General features: G+C 40.2%; 1 protein-coding gene across 1 annotated transcript in view; it reads left to right on the top strand.

Moving 5' to 3' along the window:
- atat1 (alpha tubulin acetyltransferase 1) overlaps positions 1-18,025 on the top strand; it is a 36,731-nt gene extending 18,706 nt beyond the window's left edge. The window contains exons 9-12 of the mRNA XM_038285915.1: positions 1,815-2,022; positions 8,651-8,736; positions 11,818-11,872; positions 17,694-18,025. Coding sequence (XP_038141843.1) covers positions 1,815-2,022; positions 8,651-8,736; positions 11,818-11,872; positions 17,694-17,958 — 614 coding nt within the window. The 3' untranslated portion in view covers positions 17,959-18,025. The remainder of the gene's footprint in view (positions 1-1,814; positions 2,023-8,650; positions 8,737-11,817; positions 11,873-17,693) is intronic.
- The last annotated feature ends 518 nt before the right edge of the window (positions 18,026-18,543 follow it).

The raw sequence follows: 18,543 nt of genomic DNA, 5'->3' as shown, positions 1-18,543 counted from the left end.
TGTAAAGCGAAGCTGTAAGGAAACGAATCGACACCAAGCTGCCCAGACATCAAACCACACATAAAAACCTTCATTTTCTCAAGTCATTAATGAACCCATGTCTTTGAATTCTCTCATATGAAAACTGAACAGTTTCATGATCATTAAAAGCTTTTAAAGGGAAACCAAAGGATCACAGTTTAGAAACAACTTGAAAACTGAATCGATTATAAAGGAAAGGAAAAGTCCGGTCAGCAAGGAATAATCAATGGTCCTTATCCTTTTATTGGACAAACCAGATTTTCTCTACGTTCTTTTTCCTGTTTGCTGCCATTGCGGATCTTGACCTGGCCTTCTTCCAATGGAGTGTAAACCATGTAAAGTTTATTCAAAGGAAAAACGCTCAATAGTGGTTGTGAAGAGCCAAAGACATGCCCCCCCCACAGAGCACAGAGGCGACCGCCGGTGGCCAGTCCCGGGATTACCGGATGACCCAGTACAGGGCTCGATGTTAACCATCGCACCATCTCCTGGGGCAAGTAGTTTTTATTGTTGGGAGAGTACAAATTGCATTGCCCGCTGGGCAAGTGCAATGATTGCAAAAAAAAAATTATTTATCACTCAAAATTACTTTAAAATCACCGACATTTGATGAAAATGACCCACAAGCATTGCTGGCGCCATTTTTGTTGTTTTGTACACATTCTCGCGTGATTTTTGTCCACCTAGCGGTAATTTAGATGTAGTTACCAAAACGACAAACGGCTGCATTTATTTTGTCAGGGAAAACTAATCCTGAGTCAGTTACTATGTATAATGATTCTCTAGAAAAATCACATTATATTAATAGTATTATCTTGTATAAACATACCGTGACTCTAAAATAAAAGTTATTCATTTGTGACATTGACTTCTGTCTTGCCATTTATCTTGTTTTTAACCTGTCAAGTTTTTTTTAGATCTTTAACATTATTATTTATATTTTTCCAAGCACACAACAGTTTAAAGCAAAGTTTAGTTTGAAAAGAATGAGCAGGAAGGATTGAAAAGCATGTTAACACGGTAATGTAGGCTGGAGTTCATTATCTGACGCATGCAGATACACACCAGGAACCTGGAAACTTCAAAAATACTGAATTACAAAAAACATTTAAAAAACAAACATGTTTGATATATATACCAAAATGAATATTAGGAACTATATTTATCAAACATTATACTGGGCAAGTAAAATTGTTTCTGGGCAAATTAAATGTGAAAGTCACTTACCCGAAGGGCAAGTGGTAAAAATCCATAACGTTAACCCCTGCCCAGTAGGTGAACCTGAAATCCGGATCGGGGGAGGGGAGCAGTGGAACTCTTATTTTAATGATCCACCCAGAAAAATAACATCCTCCACTATACCTTTAAGTCATAAGACCCGCTGCTGTTTGTTTTCTGAAATCTTTTCCTGTTTTGGATTTTCTTGGACAGTGGTTTTGTGGTTTTTCTTGCTAAGCTTTTTCCAATTTATATTTAGTTATGCATCTTTTAATGCTTTTAGCAGCAGCAGCCAGGAGCTTCTCTGCTTTAAAGGTCTAAAATGAAACAACCTGAAGGCAGAAAATATGCAATAACATCAGAAACCCAGCGGTTCTCATGGTTAATGTTGAATTTGACCTCAGTCAATAATTAAAAGCTTTAAACCTGAGGAAAAGCTTGTCTGAATTGTTTTGTTTTGGAAGGAAATAGTCATGAACCTGCACTTAATTTTCTTTCTAGTTCTCCACTAATAATTATTTGTATTCATTTTTTACGTTTTGATGCCTGATCTATTTTTGTTTATTTATCGGCAGTGGTTCGCCAAGAGCAGAGGACTCTTCCTTGGCCGTTCGCTGCTCCTCAGTCCCCTCAGCGATCAGCATCTTCCCAGTGCTCCTCCAGTGTGGGATCGTCTCCCAGCAGGGCGCCTCCTGGTGTCACACATTCATCTTTCCGTGGAGACAACAGGGAGCAGAGTCCACATTCACCTCTCATCGACTCCTGCAGGACAAGGCATAGCAAGTAAGAGCTATTAACTTAGATCCATTAATGGATTTTCTTAGCTACAGGATGAAAATTCTTATTTAAAAAGCTTGACATCTGCTTTAAAGTCAGGAACTGCCTCTAAATTCAGCTCAAACCGATTGGAACTAATCTTAAATAACTACACAAATTTATATATTAAAGGAAAAGTCAGGTCAGCAAGGAATAACCAATGGATCATTATCTATAACTAAAACTAATATGTTTGCGGTGATTTAATTAATTTAGCATTAATCAGTAAAAAAATAAATAATTTGCATTGCGATCATCTTCCAGCAGTGACGTCACGGTGCGGTAAGCCTAGCGCCATTCTCCCCGCTTTCCAAGCTAAATCAATGGGAACTACTAGACACATCTGCAATCAACAACAATTATTGAAGATTTCCAGAGGACTTCACCATTGAAATTCACCAGAGCTATAGTGAAACTGACAATGCCCACGTGCATGGCAGCTGGATGTTGGAATACATCGGGTAAAAGTGGAAAAAAAAGAGTTATTCCACCTTTCTGATTCCTGATCCTCCACGGACGGGTTGGTCGTTGGATCGCCAACTTGAAGAGGGAGGATTTGCCATCGAACTTCTGGCCAGAGAAAAAACCCGTAAAATGTAGCCAACATTTGGAAGAAGAATGTTTTCAAGATGACTTGGATAATAGCGCGTTGTGACAAACACCAGATACAGCACTGGGACTTGATCAACAGCCGATACCGCACCGTGACGTCACAAACCAGTAGGTGGCAGTAGTGTTCTTTGACAAACATGGATGCCTCCAGTAAAGCACATTCACATGAAAATTACTCTGAATTAAAAACACTGATCATTTATTGAACAGGATGGAATCATTTAATATTTAGAATATTTTCGGAAGTTTGAATTCTGCATATGACCGGACTTCTCCTTTTTAATAAAAAACAATTATTTTGTCTGTCAATCTGCCAAAACTCCTGAAGTGGAAAAGTTTTAGTATCACCTGATTTGATTTCATAAGAAATCTTCTAAGCACCTTTAATTCCAGCCCTAATCAATTTTTTTTTTATCAGATTCCAGTTATATCTGTGATAGTGGGTTTTTCTTTCAATAAACAACGGACCAAACAGTTTCCCATCAGCCGTATCCGACTCTGATGACACCTCGTGATTCCTGTTCCTTTCAACCACTTTTAAATACGCAGAGATTCGGATTAGTGCTTTTTTATTTTAGCTTCCTGAAAAACTAAACAGAGTTTAGACCAATTGGTAGCTTAAACAGCCCGCATCTAAAATCATGTAACAAATGTTGGAGTAATGCTGAGCTGAGATTTTAAATTGTCTTCCTTTACTTCTATCTTTTCTGGAACATTGCAGTGAAATTCGTCGGTAAAGCATCTCTGCACATCTTTAGCTTTTCTGTCTTTTAACTGGTGTCTACAGGAATTATCTCACCTTCTCCGTCCTCCTTTCACTCCATGACAGGATTCATTTTTATCCTAATATTGGCTTTATCTTTATCTCCATCCTGCCTCTACTTCTGCCAAAACACATTTTCTTTAAATAGAGAGGAGCCGCATTGCTTCCTGTTTCATAATTTCTCTTAAGAAGATATTTTTAGCATTCGTGGCGGTGTGAGTTGACACTCTTTTCTCTCTCCCTGTTCCATTTAATAATGTGTCTTAATATCAGTTTTATGTCAGGGTTTTGTTGCCTTTTGAGCTTTTTTGCAGCACTTTTGGCAAACTTATTTCCTAAAATTTCTTGTTTGTCTCCGAACTTAAGCTCTGAGAAATTCATTCAAATTTAGTTTATAAATATATTGAGTCATCTAGCTTTTCTGCATTACAGTAATCTAATGACTGGAGAAATCAAATGTTGTTATTTTATGTTTAATTCTATTCCCAACCCACTGGGAATTTATATTTCTGATACTTTAAGATGTTTATTGCCCTCCCCTGTAGGGGTGGAAAATATCTTATTTAATCAGATATTATTTCAGCTGTTATATATTTTTATGAACACACGCCCTACTAACTGTGTGTTAGAACAATAGATGAAAGAGTGATTCTGAGCACTAATCATGGTCAAACAGTTAATTCTTCACATACATGGAATAAATTCACCACAGCTTCTGTTCAAAATATAAGATTTTATTAACAAAAATCATTCGGCTCCAAGTCAAACATATTTCAGTTTAAAACTATTAACTAAAACTAGTGAAACTAAACTAAACTTACTACTATGTAAAAAGAATTAGGGGAAACGGTTGAAAACCATATTACAGTTTAAGATGGATTCTGTGTTTGAAACCAAAGTTTATCTGGAATAATTTGGGATCTGATCAAATTAGCTTTTCACTAATTTTAAAGAAATTGGAATGTTTTCAGACCAATTCACAATGCAAATCCATGAGGAGAATAAAACATTATTTGGCCAAATAATGTTTTATTGAATGATTTGCTTAATCAAGAACCAAAAACCTTTAGTTAAATGATTCTTTACCCTCTTTGAAATAGCTAGCAGCGAATAGACATCCATGCTAATGGAAATGTAATGAGCATCTGAGGAACACATGAACACTAATGTTATATCAGTGTTTAGACTCTTAGTGAATAAAGCTTTTCCAGGCTTCTACAACAGCTCAACACATGTTTCTGTATAGCATAGCGTAGCATGCAGTCCATCCTGTTAGCATGGTTATTTCTCATCAGTAAACTCACCAGATCTCCATTCTCTCTTGAGATCCTGCTCAAGTGGACCCCAGGTTCATGGGCAAGGGAGACGAGGCAAAAAGAGACAATCCTGTGTCCTCTGTGGGTTTGTCGTCCTCACAGAGAGGGGGCTGGCAAGTCACACCTCTGTGGGAGGTCCTGTGACTGCTTTTGGAGGCCTTGGCTGAAAAGGGGGGGTTGCAGAGCTTCCACAGCTGTTAATTCACCAAAGCTGCGGCTTCTTCTCTGGTCATCGTTTCAGATTAGATTAGATTAGATCTTTATTGGTCTCACAGCGGAGAAATTCACTGGTCACATATTGGCATAGTAATTAAAGAAGGTGCTAACAAGGAGGAAAAAGGTGCATGGAACCAAGATGGAACATGGAAACTGGTTCCCAATGTCCAAAAACCATGATCATAGCATAAGGCACAGCACAGATAACTGATCATATCCGATCTTGTGAGGTGAAAAAATCTGAGAAGCACAGGGAAGTCATTGAGGTAAAAATGGTAACAAAATTATTTACCAAGAAGAATTCAAATTTCTAACAAAATTGGGCCCATAAAGGAAAACAAAAGAAAAAAATCAACATAACCCAAACTATATACATATACTGGTTGATTAGACTATTTTGACACAAGGGAAACATTGGACACATTTACCTAAACAAAACTACAACAAAACACCAAACTAATCCTAAATCTGCAACCTTTGAGAAAGAGAACTTCCCATTAATTAAACTTAATTACAGAAAACAAAACCAAAGAGAAAAACCTAAACCCTTCCTACACCTCTACTAAAAGTAAGTGGAAGAGTCCAACCAGGCCTCCTTGCCATTTGCAGCTGGGGCCTCCTTTCCTTTAGTGGCCACGCCCCCATGACGCCTGCCCAGGAACTGGCAACTCAAATGAGAAGTATATGAATTTACAGCAAAGCTAACAAGCAAGAAATGACTAAATGAGTTGACTAAATATGTGCACCCAAATAGTTAACCAATGCCAAATCAAAGTAAAATACAGTACAGTAAAATATAAGAGATTTATTTAAATGAAAGAATGATCAGACCATTTGTTGTGTGGTTGCACATGCGGTCATCACAGAGGTCTGCGCTCTCCGAGTGCTTCTCTGGTTTAAATGTTGATCAGTCGTCTGAAAGCAGCCGTCTTTATTAAGGTGGAGGACAGATAATCTTGCTAATGATATCAATTGTTCTCAAAAGGTGTAGAAATGTCAGCAACAGGAAATGGTTGTTGGCAACTTTCAACAACAACATGGTCGACATAATCCTTTACAAGAAGGAAATGGGCACACTCTAAAACTGTACATCTAAACAGATAATTCTTTCTTAAAATAAGTGTCTTGAATTGAGGAGGTAAGTGAGACATTTTGCCAATGGAACAAGACAATTTACATTTAAAAATAAGAAAAAAACAATTCCATTGTCTTATTTCAAGTGCATATTATCTAATTATCCTAGATTAAGAGTAAAAATACTCAGTCCATTGCCAAATCATCTTATTTACTTGCTCAAATTAAGGGTGAATACCACTAATTTAAAAAATTTTACTCATTTCTAGATCATTTTTGTATTGCAGCAGACTCAGAATGATGACATAATGAAATAAAGAGGGTAGGCTCATTAAATCCTGGCTGTTTCTCCACTAGCAGCTGTAAAAATGAGCTGAGCTGCTGTTCAGATTGTGCTGAACAAAGTCCAGGAATCAGAGAGAAAGCTGCCGGTTGTAAAATGGTTCACGTCTTCAGTGGCGTGTTGAGAGAAGTGAGAAAGTGTCTGCAGATTAATCAAAGCTTTAAAAATAAGGCTTTAAAAAAAGGAGAAGGATTGTTCATCTGGATGTGAAGACATTAAAAATCCCTCAGCTTTCATTTATTAGCTCTGCAGATCTTGGGTGAGATGATCACATGTTCCTTTTTGTTGGTCCTGATTGTCCGCTGGTTAATCATAAATCTCTTTTCTCCCCTTTTCTCATTATTTTCCCATCACACATTTCACCTTATTTGTTCCTTTCTTTCATTTTGTCTGGTATTTTCCGGTATTTCATCTCCAGTTCCCTCGGTAGATCTCAGCTGGGTTTTAATTGATTGAACCTCATATTGGTTTTAAACAGTAGCTTGATGAGACGATGTTCCTGATAGCGATCAGGGAAGCTGCCGGTTCTACTGTACATTAGACTAAGGACAGAGTGATAAGTTACTGCTTTTAGTTGCTACCTTTTTTTAAACCCACAAAACCTTGACTTTGTCTTAAAGCCTTGTTCCCATAAAGAAATAAAATGTTTGTTTTTTTCTCAGACTGCGGCTCTGTTTGTATCCTCGTTTCGGTTCACTGAGGTGCGAAGTTCGAGAGGGGAAAACCAGATCCTTCCCTCTTCCATCAACTTCCTCCTGGTCGTTCTGGGATCCTGATTCATTCCAAACATTTTCTCCAGGAATATGGAGTCAGAAAGGGGGCAACATTTTTTAAACTTATAAATCTTATTTGAAACTGAACCAATAAAAGTTGAAACAGAAAAAATAATTTTCTAATTTTACTTTATAATCTGAGAAACTCAAAAAGCAAACATAAAATAATAAGAATTAAATGTAAATTCTTCTCCCCAGCTTGAAAAAACTCACTCAATTTATTATTTTAATTACACTTTTTTGTTTCTATTTATTTTCTTTATTCCAGTTTTATATTTGAAGATATATAATTGTATATTATATTATTGACAGTTCCAGTGTAAATGTCTTTAATGTAATATATTCCACAGAATGCTGCAGAGACCCCCGTCAGACTGGGGTCAAAATCTGACGCTGAAAAAAAAAAAATGATTTGAAAGTGTAAAAAATAAATCCTGAAACTGAAAAAGGAATTTGAAAGAAAAAAATGACTAAGTAACTGAAAGAAAGGGATTTGAATCTAAAACTGCAATAAAGAAAATAAATAAAAAAGAAAAATGTAATTAAAATACTAATCTAATTTTAGATTCAATTCTGATTATTACTGTTTGCTTTTTTAGTTTTGTCACATTATAAGGTAAAAATTAGACGTTAAATATCATTATTTAGAAGTTTGCAAACATTTTGACTCCTTTCTGACTCCGTACAGAAGCCTCTGCTTCTCCCGGTCAGAGAGGCTCAGTGGTTCCTGAACAAACTTCTACGTTTTTAAACGGTTCTGCTCAGATTTTATGACCCAAAAGAAACCGAAACATTCTAGGCTGTAAGACGAAATTTAAACCTCAGCAATGTTCTGCAAAGATCTCACAAACAGGGTTAGTGTCAGAGAGTAAAATCTACAATCAGTCCTTTGGATTGGGGCCTCCCTTTGATCCTGTAGCGTTCCTTAGGAGGTAAACTCATAAACTCTCTGCAGCTCTGAAGGAAAAAAAACAACCTTCGACACCAAACTACTTTGAGTTCCTCAGGATCTGTAAAAGGTAAAGATCTGCTCCTTTGTTCCCTCGGCTGAAGTCAGAGCCACACGGCTTCTGAATCTGAGGAGCAACAATCTTTTTACCTCAACAGAAATCCTCTGCAGCTGGAACAGATTTTCATCTTTTAATAACGTTAATCATTAAATGCTGCTGCAGGGAGAACTGGAACTACGTAGCTATGGAGCCCTGCTTAGATGAACGTGTTTTGGTTCTGATCAACCCACAGAGCACGATAATTAACCTTGTTTAGACCAAACCAAGGATCTAAGTTCTTAGAATAACCAAACCCTGAATAAAGTCATGATTTTAAGGGAAAATCTGTTAGAGGAAAGGTACCGCTATACATTTTTTATATCATTTCCATCAATATTTTAATTTTTTTACTGTTCTTTTCATCCCTCAGCTTATTTTCCTTTGAATTGTGTTTTCTTTTTGTCATCCTCTCTGTTCGGTTCGTGTCATTGGTTTTTGTTGTCCGGTAGCCCAAAGGCTCTGGTTGCCAGATCAAGCCTGTACAGTCGCCACATGGACCTCAGAGCTGCAGGACTGTTGGACAGAAACCTTTCAGGTAAGGTTTTATTAGGGGATTTTCTTTTTGATCCAGGTTTTTGGTGCAAAGAAAAAAAAAAGATTGAAATTGATCAAAGGCAGCATTTCAGCAGGCAACCGGACTTCCACTCAGTTTGACATCAACCCTGTGAATCTCCAGAATTGATAAATACAGGAAAGCTGTTGAAACTTATTGTGAAAAACGGAGCTGAAATCCAGTTAAAGACGTCATGATGGAGAATCTGCACAGATCAGAACTGCTGTTGGTCACATTGAATTGATCTGCTTTCATGAAAAATCCTCAATTTCTCTAAAGAACATAAATGTGGTGATTGAGTGGACATTTAATCTGATTTCCAGATAGTAGACAGTGGGCAGTAGACAAAAATGTTGAGATTTATCAAATACAAACTATATGAAAATGAGCTCACGCCAACTCTGTGCCTTCCTGCTGGTACATTTTACTCTGAGTTCACACCGTACGCTCTTTGAGCATCAAAGAAGCTTCAGCTGCTTCATTTCTGATGCTTGTCCACACTGAAGCCAGACGTCCAGTAAATTGTGTCCAGATGTGTGTGATGCTTCTGCTGCTCACGTGTTTGATGCCAGAGAGCGACTTTGCTATATTAGCTGTGATCAGCGGGTGAAAAGTAGTTAGAATCTATGTTGAAGTGAGAAAGTCCTCCTGAAAGCATGGTCTGTGCAGTCAGTTCATCCAGATTACCATCCTGCCTTCAAAGATTATTTCTCTGTGGGAGCCACTCATTAACCTGACAACAGCCAGATGCATGTCTCGCTCCGCCTAGCTCCACTCACATACATCTGGGACATCGCTCATTGAAAGTGATTTCCCCAACCGAATTTATGGTCTGGCCAATCAGGACGCAGGGTGGGTGTTTCCTGCATGTGACGTAGTGGAGAAGCGAGTTCTGTAAGTCGTTCGTCTATACTTTTTTGGTTGGCTTCTTTTTTTAAAATAGGTCTGCTGTGCACAATGTTGCCTTTTATCCGCACATTTTCATGGCACCAACGACATTGATCATTTACCGACATTGCGCTGATTCCACTGTTGCTATATCCAAGATGTCGGCTGTTCTGTTTTGTTTTTTTCCTGCGTAGCTCTCACAGCGTCACGGGTTAGCTTCGGTGTGAGTGGTTGAAATAGCACGTCGATAAAGATGACAGACAAGTGGCTTATCCAATCATATGCAAGGAGTTTTGATAAGGCCCAGCCTTCAGTAAAGGCAATTCCTATGGCGGGTTCCCAGATGTATGTGAGTGGAGCTAGGCGGAGCGAGACATGCATCTGGCTGTTGTCAGGTTAGCCGCTCAGACCCCTACGTACCAGATCTGCTCAGGTGGTCAGATCTGCTCGGGGCCCCACCCATGACGCCATCATACGGCAACTCCACTCGCCAAACTGTATTGCACTCGTACTCGTACTCGTCGTCTCCCGCTTTATCCGGAACCGGGTCGCGGCGGCAGCAGACTAAGCAGAGACTCCCAGACTTCCCTCTCCACTGATACCTCCTCCTTTTCTGTTGGGGGAAGCCCTAGGCACTCCCAGGCCAGCCGAGAGACATAGTCTCTCCAGAATGTCCTGGGTCGTCCCCTGGGCCTCAACTGACTCCTCTCAATGTGGAGGAGAACCGGCTCTACACTGAGCCTCTCCTGAATGACCGAGCTCCTCACCCTCTCTCTGAGGGAGAGCCCAGCCACCCTGCGGAGAAAGCTAATTTCAGCCGCTTGTATCCGGGATCTCGTTCTTTCGGTCATGATCCAGATTTCATGACCATAGGTGAGGGTAGGAACGTAGACCGACCGGTAAATCGAGAGCTTTGGCCTTTCGCTCAGCTCTCTCCTCACCACGACAGACCGGTGCAGCGTCCGCATTATTGCAGCAGCCGCACCGATCCGTCCATCGATCTCCCGCTCCATTCTTCCCTCACTCGTGTATTGCACCCTTAAAGATCACATCTCTTCTGGAGTCTCATCGTATTATTTCCTATATTTGCTATTATTTTATATTTCATTAAAGATCTAAAGCAGCCGAAGGTAAAAAACAATCACTGTCAGACTTGAAGGAAAGTACTGCCCTCTAAAAATAAGCTCTACCATTTAAAAAGATGACAAAAAAAGTTCCAGCTTATTTTTATTCTTTTAATTAAGATCTGAGGGCAGAGGAGGACAAATGGGATGTCTTAAAAAATGACATTGGTAGAGATTTTACACAAACAGTTATTCTACTTGTAGAAAACAAACGGCTGTTGTTGACACAAATTTAAAAGTAGTGTAGCCTAATAAGGCTAACTGACTGAGCTAAAAGAGGCTAACCTGTTAGTTGCTGAGCACAGCTAGCCACGTGGCTACCCAGCTCTGCCCTTTATATCAGGGTCTAACTGTTACTGTGTTCACCAGAAACAGATTTCTTTCAGTTTTGTTATCAATCAGGTCTTCATTGATCATTAGACAAACACTACAGATGCTCCTGACTCTGCAAACAGACGCTACATGACGTTATAATTGTTGTCTGGGCAACCACAATGTTTTAGATCATGTGGCAACGTCACTGGCATGCATAGCAATAAAGGGTAGCTGGTGCACGGTTCTAAACAAACACAAATAAATATTAATTAACTGGCTCTAGTTCATATAGAGTTTAAGATATAAATCACTAACATGCTTAATATGGGTTTAACCCTTAAAGGCCCAAAATCTGTTTTAATAAGGATCCCAACATGGGACTGAAAGATGGAAGAACGTTTTATGCTTTGGATGTGGACAATGTCTTCAGTCAAACATTAGAGCTTCTGGTTTGTCGCGTTTTTCCACTTTAAGTTTATGGGGCCTTTAATTTGATCAACAGTTTGCAGTAGAAGAACTGGAGGATTTCTGACATTTTACCTGATCTTTATGCTTCTACAGGAATGTTTGAGGTGTTTTTATTTTTACATGATGCTATTTCCTGTTGACTGTTAGTACTTTAGTTTTTTTTTGCATCCCAACAACTTTTCACTGTAGCTAATCTGTCTATGAAAACTGAAATAAGCTGAATTGCCTTGCTCTGCATGTTGACGTGTGAATCTGCTCCTCCTCGTAGGTCCTGGTCTGATGGGAGACCCGCTGTGTTCTCTGGGCAGCCAATCGGAGCGCAGGTTGGCAGGTTTTCTCTCACCACTGCACTTTTACAGCTTAGGCTGCTGAGTTTGGAGCCGCTGTGAGGAGACTGTCAATTAGCTGGTGTGACTAACCCTGTGTGCAGGAGAAGTTTATGTGGCTAAAATACGTCATTGGAAAAAAAAAAAGACTGTAGTTAGTGAAAGACTTTACAGCTAAAGTTGGGTCCAGCTGTGGGTTCCACCCTCCCTGTCGGGTACAGAGACGACGATGAATCCAGGTCTTGTTCTGGAGGTGTATCAGGAGCTGCTGCACCTTTCTGGCCTCGCTGGCTGCAGGCTTATTACAGCACCATCAAAGAGCTATAATCAGCTGACGTTTGGGTCTAACTTAGCGTGTCTCTGCTCGCCTTAAAGGACTGAATCGGATACACTCCTTCAGCCGGCTCAGGGTTAGTGTGGAGTCAGGTAACAGTCAATAGAAATGTATGCATAGGTGTCAATGTTTAAAGTTTAGAAGTAACCAGAACAAGTTAAAACTTAACAACTATAATTGTAGTAATCACCCTGAAGGAGCTGTTCCACTCCTTACCAGTTGGTGGGGTTAATGTGCCTGAAAGTTGTTCTACAACCGCCCTTACATTACATGAAGAGGAAAACGGAACCAACGTTGAACTTAATACTACGCATGCTCTGAAAACAGTATTTCAATCAAAATGTTTTGTTTTTTGTCTCCTTCCTCTTCTTGCTCGTTTTTAGTTGCTTGGTGAACGACTTTTTGGAGTATTAAGGCTTCATCAGGGGCTGCCGATTTGGACTCATACCCCTTTCATACTGGCCGATTAAACCCGTTTAACAACAATCTGCTTTTAGTGGCAGTGGGAACAGCTCACTGATGCGTGTCTATCCGGGTCAAACGATAAATTTGCCTTCAATAAGATGGAGCAGCTCTGGTGAGAGGGATTCAGAAAGATAATAAAGGCAAATAATAAACTGCCCTAACTACGCTCTGGCTTCTTTCCATGTTGCTCTCCATTGTTTACTTTCCTGATTTCTGTCACACTGGATAAATCATCAACTCTACCCAGCATGATGGTGTCATCAGACACACAGCCGCGAGGAGATAGAGGCCACACATCTGCAAGCGAGGTGTCAGACCCAGTGTGAAGGGAGCCAAATGCTGATTGTTAGCGGGTCGTCCCATTTTAAAAAAACACGAGTTAAAAAGCTATTTTCAGTGAAAAGAGGATAGATTCACCATTTCTACTTGCTAATTTATGATTAATTCTTGTGAATTTGTAAGAAACAAATACAAACATTTTTTTAACATTTACAAATTCAGACTATAGATCTAACGATGCTGCGTTTTTAAAGGAATAGTACACCCAAAACATGATCAGCCTTCATTTTCTACTCACCCCCATGCTGAACAACATTCTGGAGTACTTTTTTGATATCTCAAATGCATCTGGAGATCTGGGAGGCTTCTTGCTGTCTGCTGACATTCAAATAATGGAGGTCTATGGTGCCCGAGGCAGAAAGGTCCATAAAAGTCCACAAAAAACGTGTCAATATTCCTCCATACTGCTCGTCCAATGTATTCCAAGTGTCCTGAGTGGGTAGCTTCCATAATTTACTCGAAACGAAATCATTTAGACTGTTTTTAGAGCATAAACAGTAGTGTATAGGATTTCCTAAAAGCGCGTTCACGAGTCTACGGAAACCGTAGCAGACCAAACCAGATGAAAGTGCGCATTCAGCTCGGCAAAGAACTCATGCTCTTCCTCAACACTGAAGTCCTCAAACATTTTTCTTTCGTTGTTTCTTTCTTTGCACAGGTAAACAGCACATTTCTTCTTCTACGCTTGCATTATCGGCAGAGCAGACGCTGAATGCGCACTTTCGTCTGGTTTGGTCTGCCGCGGTTTCCGTAGACTCGTGAACGCGCTTTTAGGAAATCCTATACACTACTGTTTATGCTCTAAAAACATTCTAAATGACTTCGTTCCGAGTAAATTATGGACACTACTCACTCAGGACACTTGGAATACATTGGACGAGCAGTATGGAGGAATATTGACACGTTTTTTGTGGACTTTTATGGACCTTTCTGCCTCGGGCGCCATAGACCTCCATTATTTGAATGTCAGCAGACAGCAAGAAGCCTCCCAGATCTCCAGATGCATTTGAGATATCAAAAAAGTACTCCAGAGTGTTGTTCAGCATGGGGGTGAGTAGAAAATGAAGGCTAATCATGTTTTGGGTGTACTATTCCTTTAAGGCCGGTGTTCTGTCAGATCAGCATACCCCGTCAGACCGGCATATCTATAGTCAATACGCATGCGCAAGATGTCAGATTTTCGTTTATCCCTTTAGTTTTGTACTAAAAATAATCTTTAAACTACCTTGACGGGCTTGTCCCTGTAATCAAACACAAAAAAAACAATTTAAGGTCAGGTCGCCATACACTTCAAAAAACACCAAGAGGTAATTTAATAAATTTTTTGTACATGACTAAAGGGATACATGCCCATTGAGGTAGGTTAAAGTTAATTTTTCTTACAAAACAAAAGGGTTAAACGGGTATTGACTGTGGGTACGCTGGTCTGACCGGGTATGTGCGTCTGACAGAACACCGGTACCGATTATTACATAACTAAAAATGACACAGTGGTAGCAAATTTTACACACGTCTAAATCTACACAAAGAAAACATGGCTACCTCGTGCTTAATCGATAATAATTAATGATCTTTTGATCATGGCAAGGTAGCTGGAGCAGTTCGACACAGTCAGTCATTTTCTTACATAAATTGCAAAAATATAGTAATTTCTCCCAGACAGATCTCAGATGGTTCAGCACATATTTAGAAAATGGAAAGCAGTGCATCAAGTTAATGGAATGAAATCTAGTTTCAAAATGGGTGTTCCACAGGGATCCATTTTAGGGCCACTTCTTTTCTGTTCATATATCAATGATTTACAGAATATCTGTATAGCTGCCGAATGTCTGATGTATGCAGATGATGCCATTATATATAAATGTACAAAAACTCCAGAAAAGCCGCTGGATAGAGAGAGGGTGGAAGTGTCTCTGAACTAAAACAAAACAGTCATTCGCCATCAAGTCAGTAGTAACTTTCCTGTTTTAGTTTGAATACCTGGCTGTCTTTCTGGATTCTCACCTCGTTGTTTAAAAGGAAAAGTCGGGTCAGCAAGGAATAACTAATGGATCATTATTTATAACTAAAACTAATACGTTCACCGTGATTTAAGGAATTTAGCATAAATCAGTAAAGAAATAAAAATTATAATTTTCGTTGCGATCACTAGGAGCGGCCATTTTTGCCCAAATACAGTAACCCCTCCCTCCTGCCATCTTCCAGCAGTGACGTCACGGTGCGGTAAGCCTAGCGCCATTCTCCCCGCTTTACAAGCTAAATCAATGGGAACTACTAGACACATCTGCAATCAACAACAATTATTGAAGATTTCCAGAGGACTTCACCTTTGAAATTCACCAGAGCTATAGTGAAACTGACAATGCCCACGTGCATGGCAGCTGGATGCTGGAATACATCGGGTAAAAGTGAAAAAAAAGAGTTATTCCACCTTTCTGATTCCTGATCCTCCACGGACGGGTTGGTCGTTGGATCGCCAACTTGAAGAGGGAGGATTTGCCATCGAACTTCTGGCCAGAGAAAAAACCCGTAATATGTAGCCAACATTTGGAAGAAGAATGTTTTCTTTTTTTTTCTTTTTTAACAGTGTCCTGTCTGGCAATGTGTCGATAAGAATAAATGTCTTGATGCCTAAAAGAGCCCAACAGATTTTACTTTCACAAGTGGAGCAGTACGGCTATCGCCATAGTTGTTTTATTTGTTTTATGCATGTAAATTGCTTTATTATAATTCATGCAGGGAGTATTACAGATAATGTGGACACTGCAATGGGAAAGTAGAACAGAAAAGGAAAAAGGAGAAAAGATGAAAGAAAGAGGAGATAAAAGGGAGACAATGATAAAAGAAGAATGTTTTCAAGATGACTTGGATAATAGCGCGTTGTGACAAACAGCAGATACAGCACTGGGACTTGATCAACAGCCGATACCGCACCGTGACGTCACTAACCAGTAGGTGGCAGTATTAATTCAATTCAGTTTATTTATATAGCGCCAAATTCACAACACATGTCATCTCAAGGCACTTTACAGTTCAACCAGATCATACAGTCAAATCGATACAAAGTTTTCTATCTAAGGAAAACCAGTTGATTGCATTGAGTCATTGACTCAAATACAATCCCTCACACTAAGCATGCTTGTAGCGACAGTGGAGAGGAAAAACTCCCTTTTAACAGGAAGAAACCTCCAGCAGAACCAGGCTCAGTGTGAGCGGCCATCTGCCGAGGCCGACTGGGGTTCAAGGAGACAGAAGCAGACATAGAAAAAGCAGCTGTAAAAGGCGGCCCCGTCCAGGAAACACACAGCCAGGCAGACGAGCTCCGAGCCAGCTCCCATGTCAGAGGATGAAGAGAGCACATCCACTCAGTCACTGTCAGAGAAACAGGACCACACTGGAAAACAGGCCGATCTCCAACATCTATAAACAAGGGTGTTGATGGAAGCAGCACAGCTGATGTTTCTTTCCAGGATGACGTCACAGCCAAACAGGAACAGACGAGGCCAAGCTACTCTGAGGAAAAGCAGAGAGAGCAGAAGGTTAGAGATTGAACTAACAGATTCTGCAGAATAGGAGAACAGAGAGAGAATGAAGCAGAATGATGAAATGGGGGTCCCTATGTCCTCCAAAAGTCTAAGCCTATAGCAGCAGAACTATAGAGATAGCTCAGGATAACCTGAGCCACTCTAACTAGAAGCTTTATCAAAAAGGAAAGTTTTAAGCCTAGCCTTAAAAGTAGACAGGGTGTCTGCCTCACGGACTAAAACTGGTAGTTGGTTCCACAGGAGAGGAGCCTGATAACTAAAAGATCTGCCTCCCATTCTACTTTTAGAAATTCTAGGAACGATTAGTAAACCTGCAGATTGAGAGCGAAGTGCTCTGTTAGGAACATAAGGAACAATCAGATCTCTGATATCAGATGGAGCTTGGCCATTTACGGCTTTATATGTGAGAAGGAGGATTTTAAATTCTATTCTTGATTTAACAGGAAGCCAATGAAGAGAAGCCAGGATAGGCGAGATATGATCTCTCTTTTTAATTTTCATTAGAACTCTGGCTGCAGCATTTTGGATCAGCTGAAGGCTTTTAACTACAGTTTGTGGACTTCCTGATAGTAAAGAATTACAATAGTCCAGCCTTGAAGTAACGAATGCATGGACTAGTTTCTCAGCATCACCCCTGGACAGGAGATTTCTAATTTTTGCAATGTTCCTCAGATGAAAGAAGGAAATTCCAGTAGTGTTCTTTGACAAACATGGATGCCTCCAGTAAAGCACATTCACATGAAAATTACTCTGAATTAAAAACATTTATTGAGCATTATATAATCATTTCATATTTAAAATACTTTCAGAAGTTTGAATTCTGAATATGACCGAACTTTTCCTCTAACCTCACATTAGGAAAGTCAATCAGCTGTGTGCGTTTAGCATCCGGCCGGCTCACACCTCAGCAAACGTTTTTATTGACAGTCATCTTACTCCATATTAAGGCAGCATGCGACACAACTTCTCAGTCATTTTATTAAACGCCACATAAAGGATTTCAATCATCTAGTGGAAGTTTGATCATCAAAGTTTGAAGTGAGCCTTTAGAAATAAACCTTCAAACTTGTTGCTTTCTTTCTGTGTGCTCTATCTCTACGCCCTCTGACCCCAGCATTTTCTTCCTGCTCACCAGGTCGCAGCCGGCTCCTCGTCTGCCTCAAAGTGATGACATTTGCATCCTGACATCCACAGAAGGGCATCTGGAGTCCCAGGAACCTGCAGAGAAGTCCTGCATGTTGGTCAGTAAACAAAACGTGTGCAGAGGAGACCAGAAACCTCTGAAAGAGACAGAAAACGGCAGAAAAGCGCCGGATTGGTCCTGGACTGTGGGAGGGAGCTGCTCCGCTGCACGCTGGGTGAAGCAGAAGCAGGAATACAGGAGCACCCGTCCCTGGTGACCAGGAGCCCCTTCATCTAACTCTGTCCATCATGATCATCCCAGCAGCTGGGTCTGGTCAGCCACAGCCACCCTGTGCAATGCCCTGGCCACCTCATTGCCCCCCCCCTCTGGCCAGTATAAATTGTACTCATCAGTTTAGCATTTCCTCCCATTATGCACAGCCAGCGATTAAAAATCACACAATAAACCATAACCAGGTGTTTACTTCAGTCTTTCTGATTTCTACAGGCAGGTTAACCACAGTAGTAGATTCAGCTTTTAGTTTCAGTGGCCACCCCAAGAGTTTTAGTGGCCCCATATCGCCCCCCCTATGAAACCTTCTGGAGGCGCCACTGCAGGACTCAGCAAACTAAGAGCCAACAGTCCCACACACACCATGCCTTTCTATTCTGTTTCCCATTTCCTGTTTATATTAATAAAACAATACACAGTTTTACTTCCTCGGATGGTGAATAATTAAAGTAACAAAGAAGTCATTATAGTCGTGTTTATCACGCTAATAAACAACCACATTCCTCGCCTGAAATGAGATGAAATATCCGATAACCAGAGCCAAAGTTTCCAGCAATCCGCTGTGGTGTCA

Source organism: Cyprinodon tularosa, unplaced genomic scaffold (assembly GCF_016077235.1).
Source record: "Cyprinodon tularosa strain WSP-4 unplaced genomic scaffold, ASM1607723v1 ctg217, whole genome shotgun sequence".
Classification (NCBI taxonomy): Eukaryota; Metazoa; Chordata; class Actinopteri; order Cyprinodontiformes; family Cyprinodontidae; genus Cyprinodon; species Cyprinodon tularosa.
This window is presented reverse-complemented; position numbering and strand designations above follow the sequence as displayed.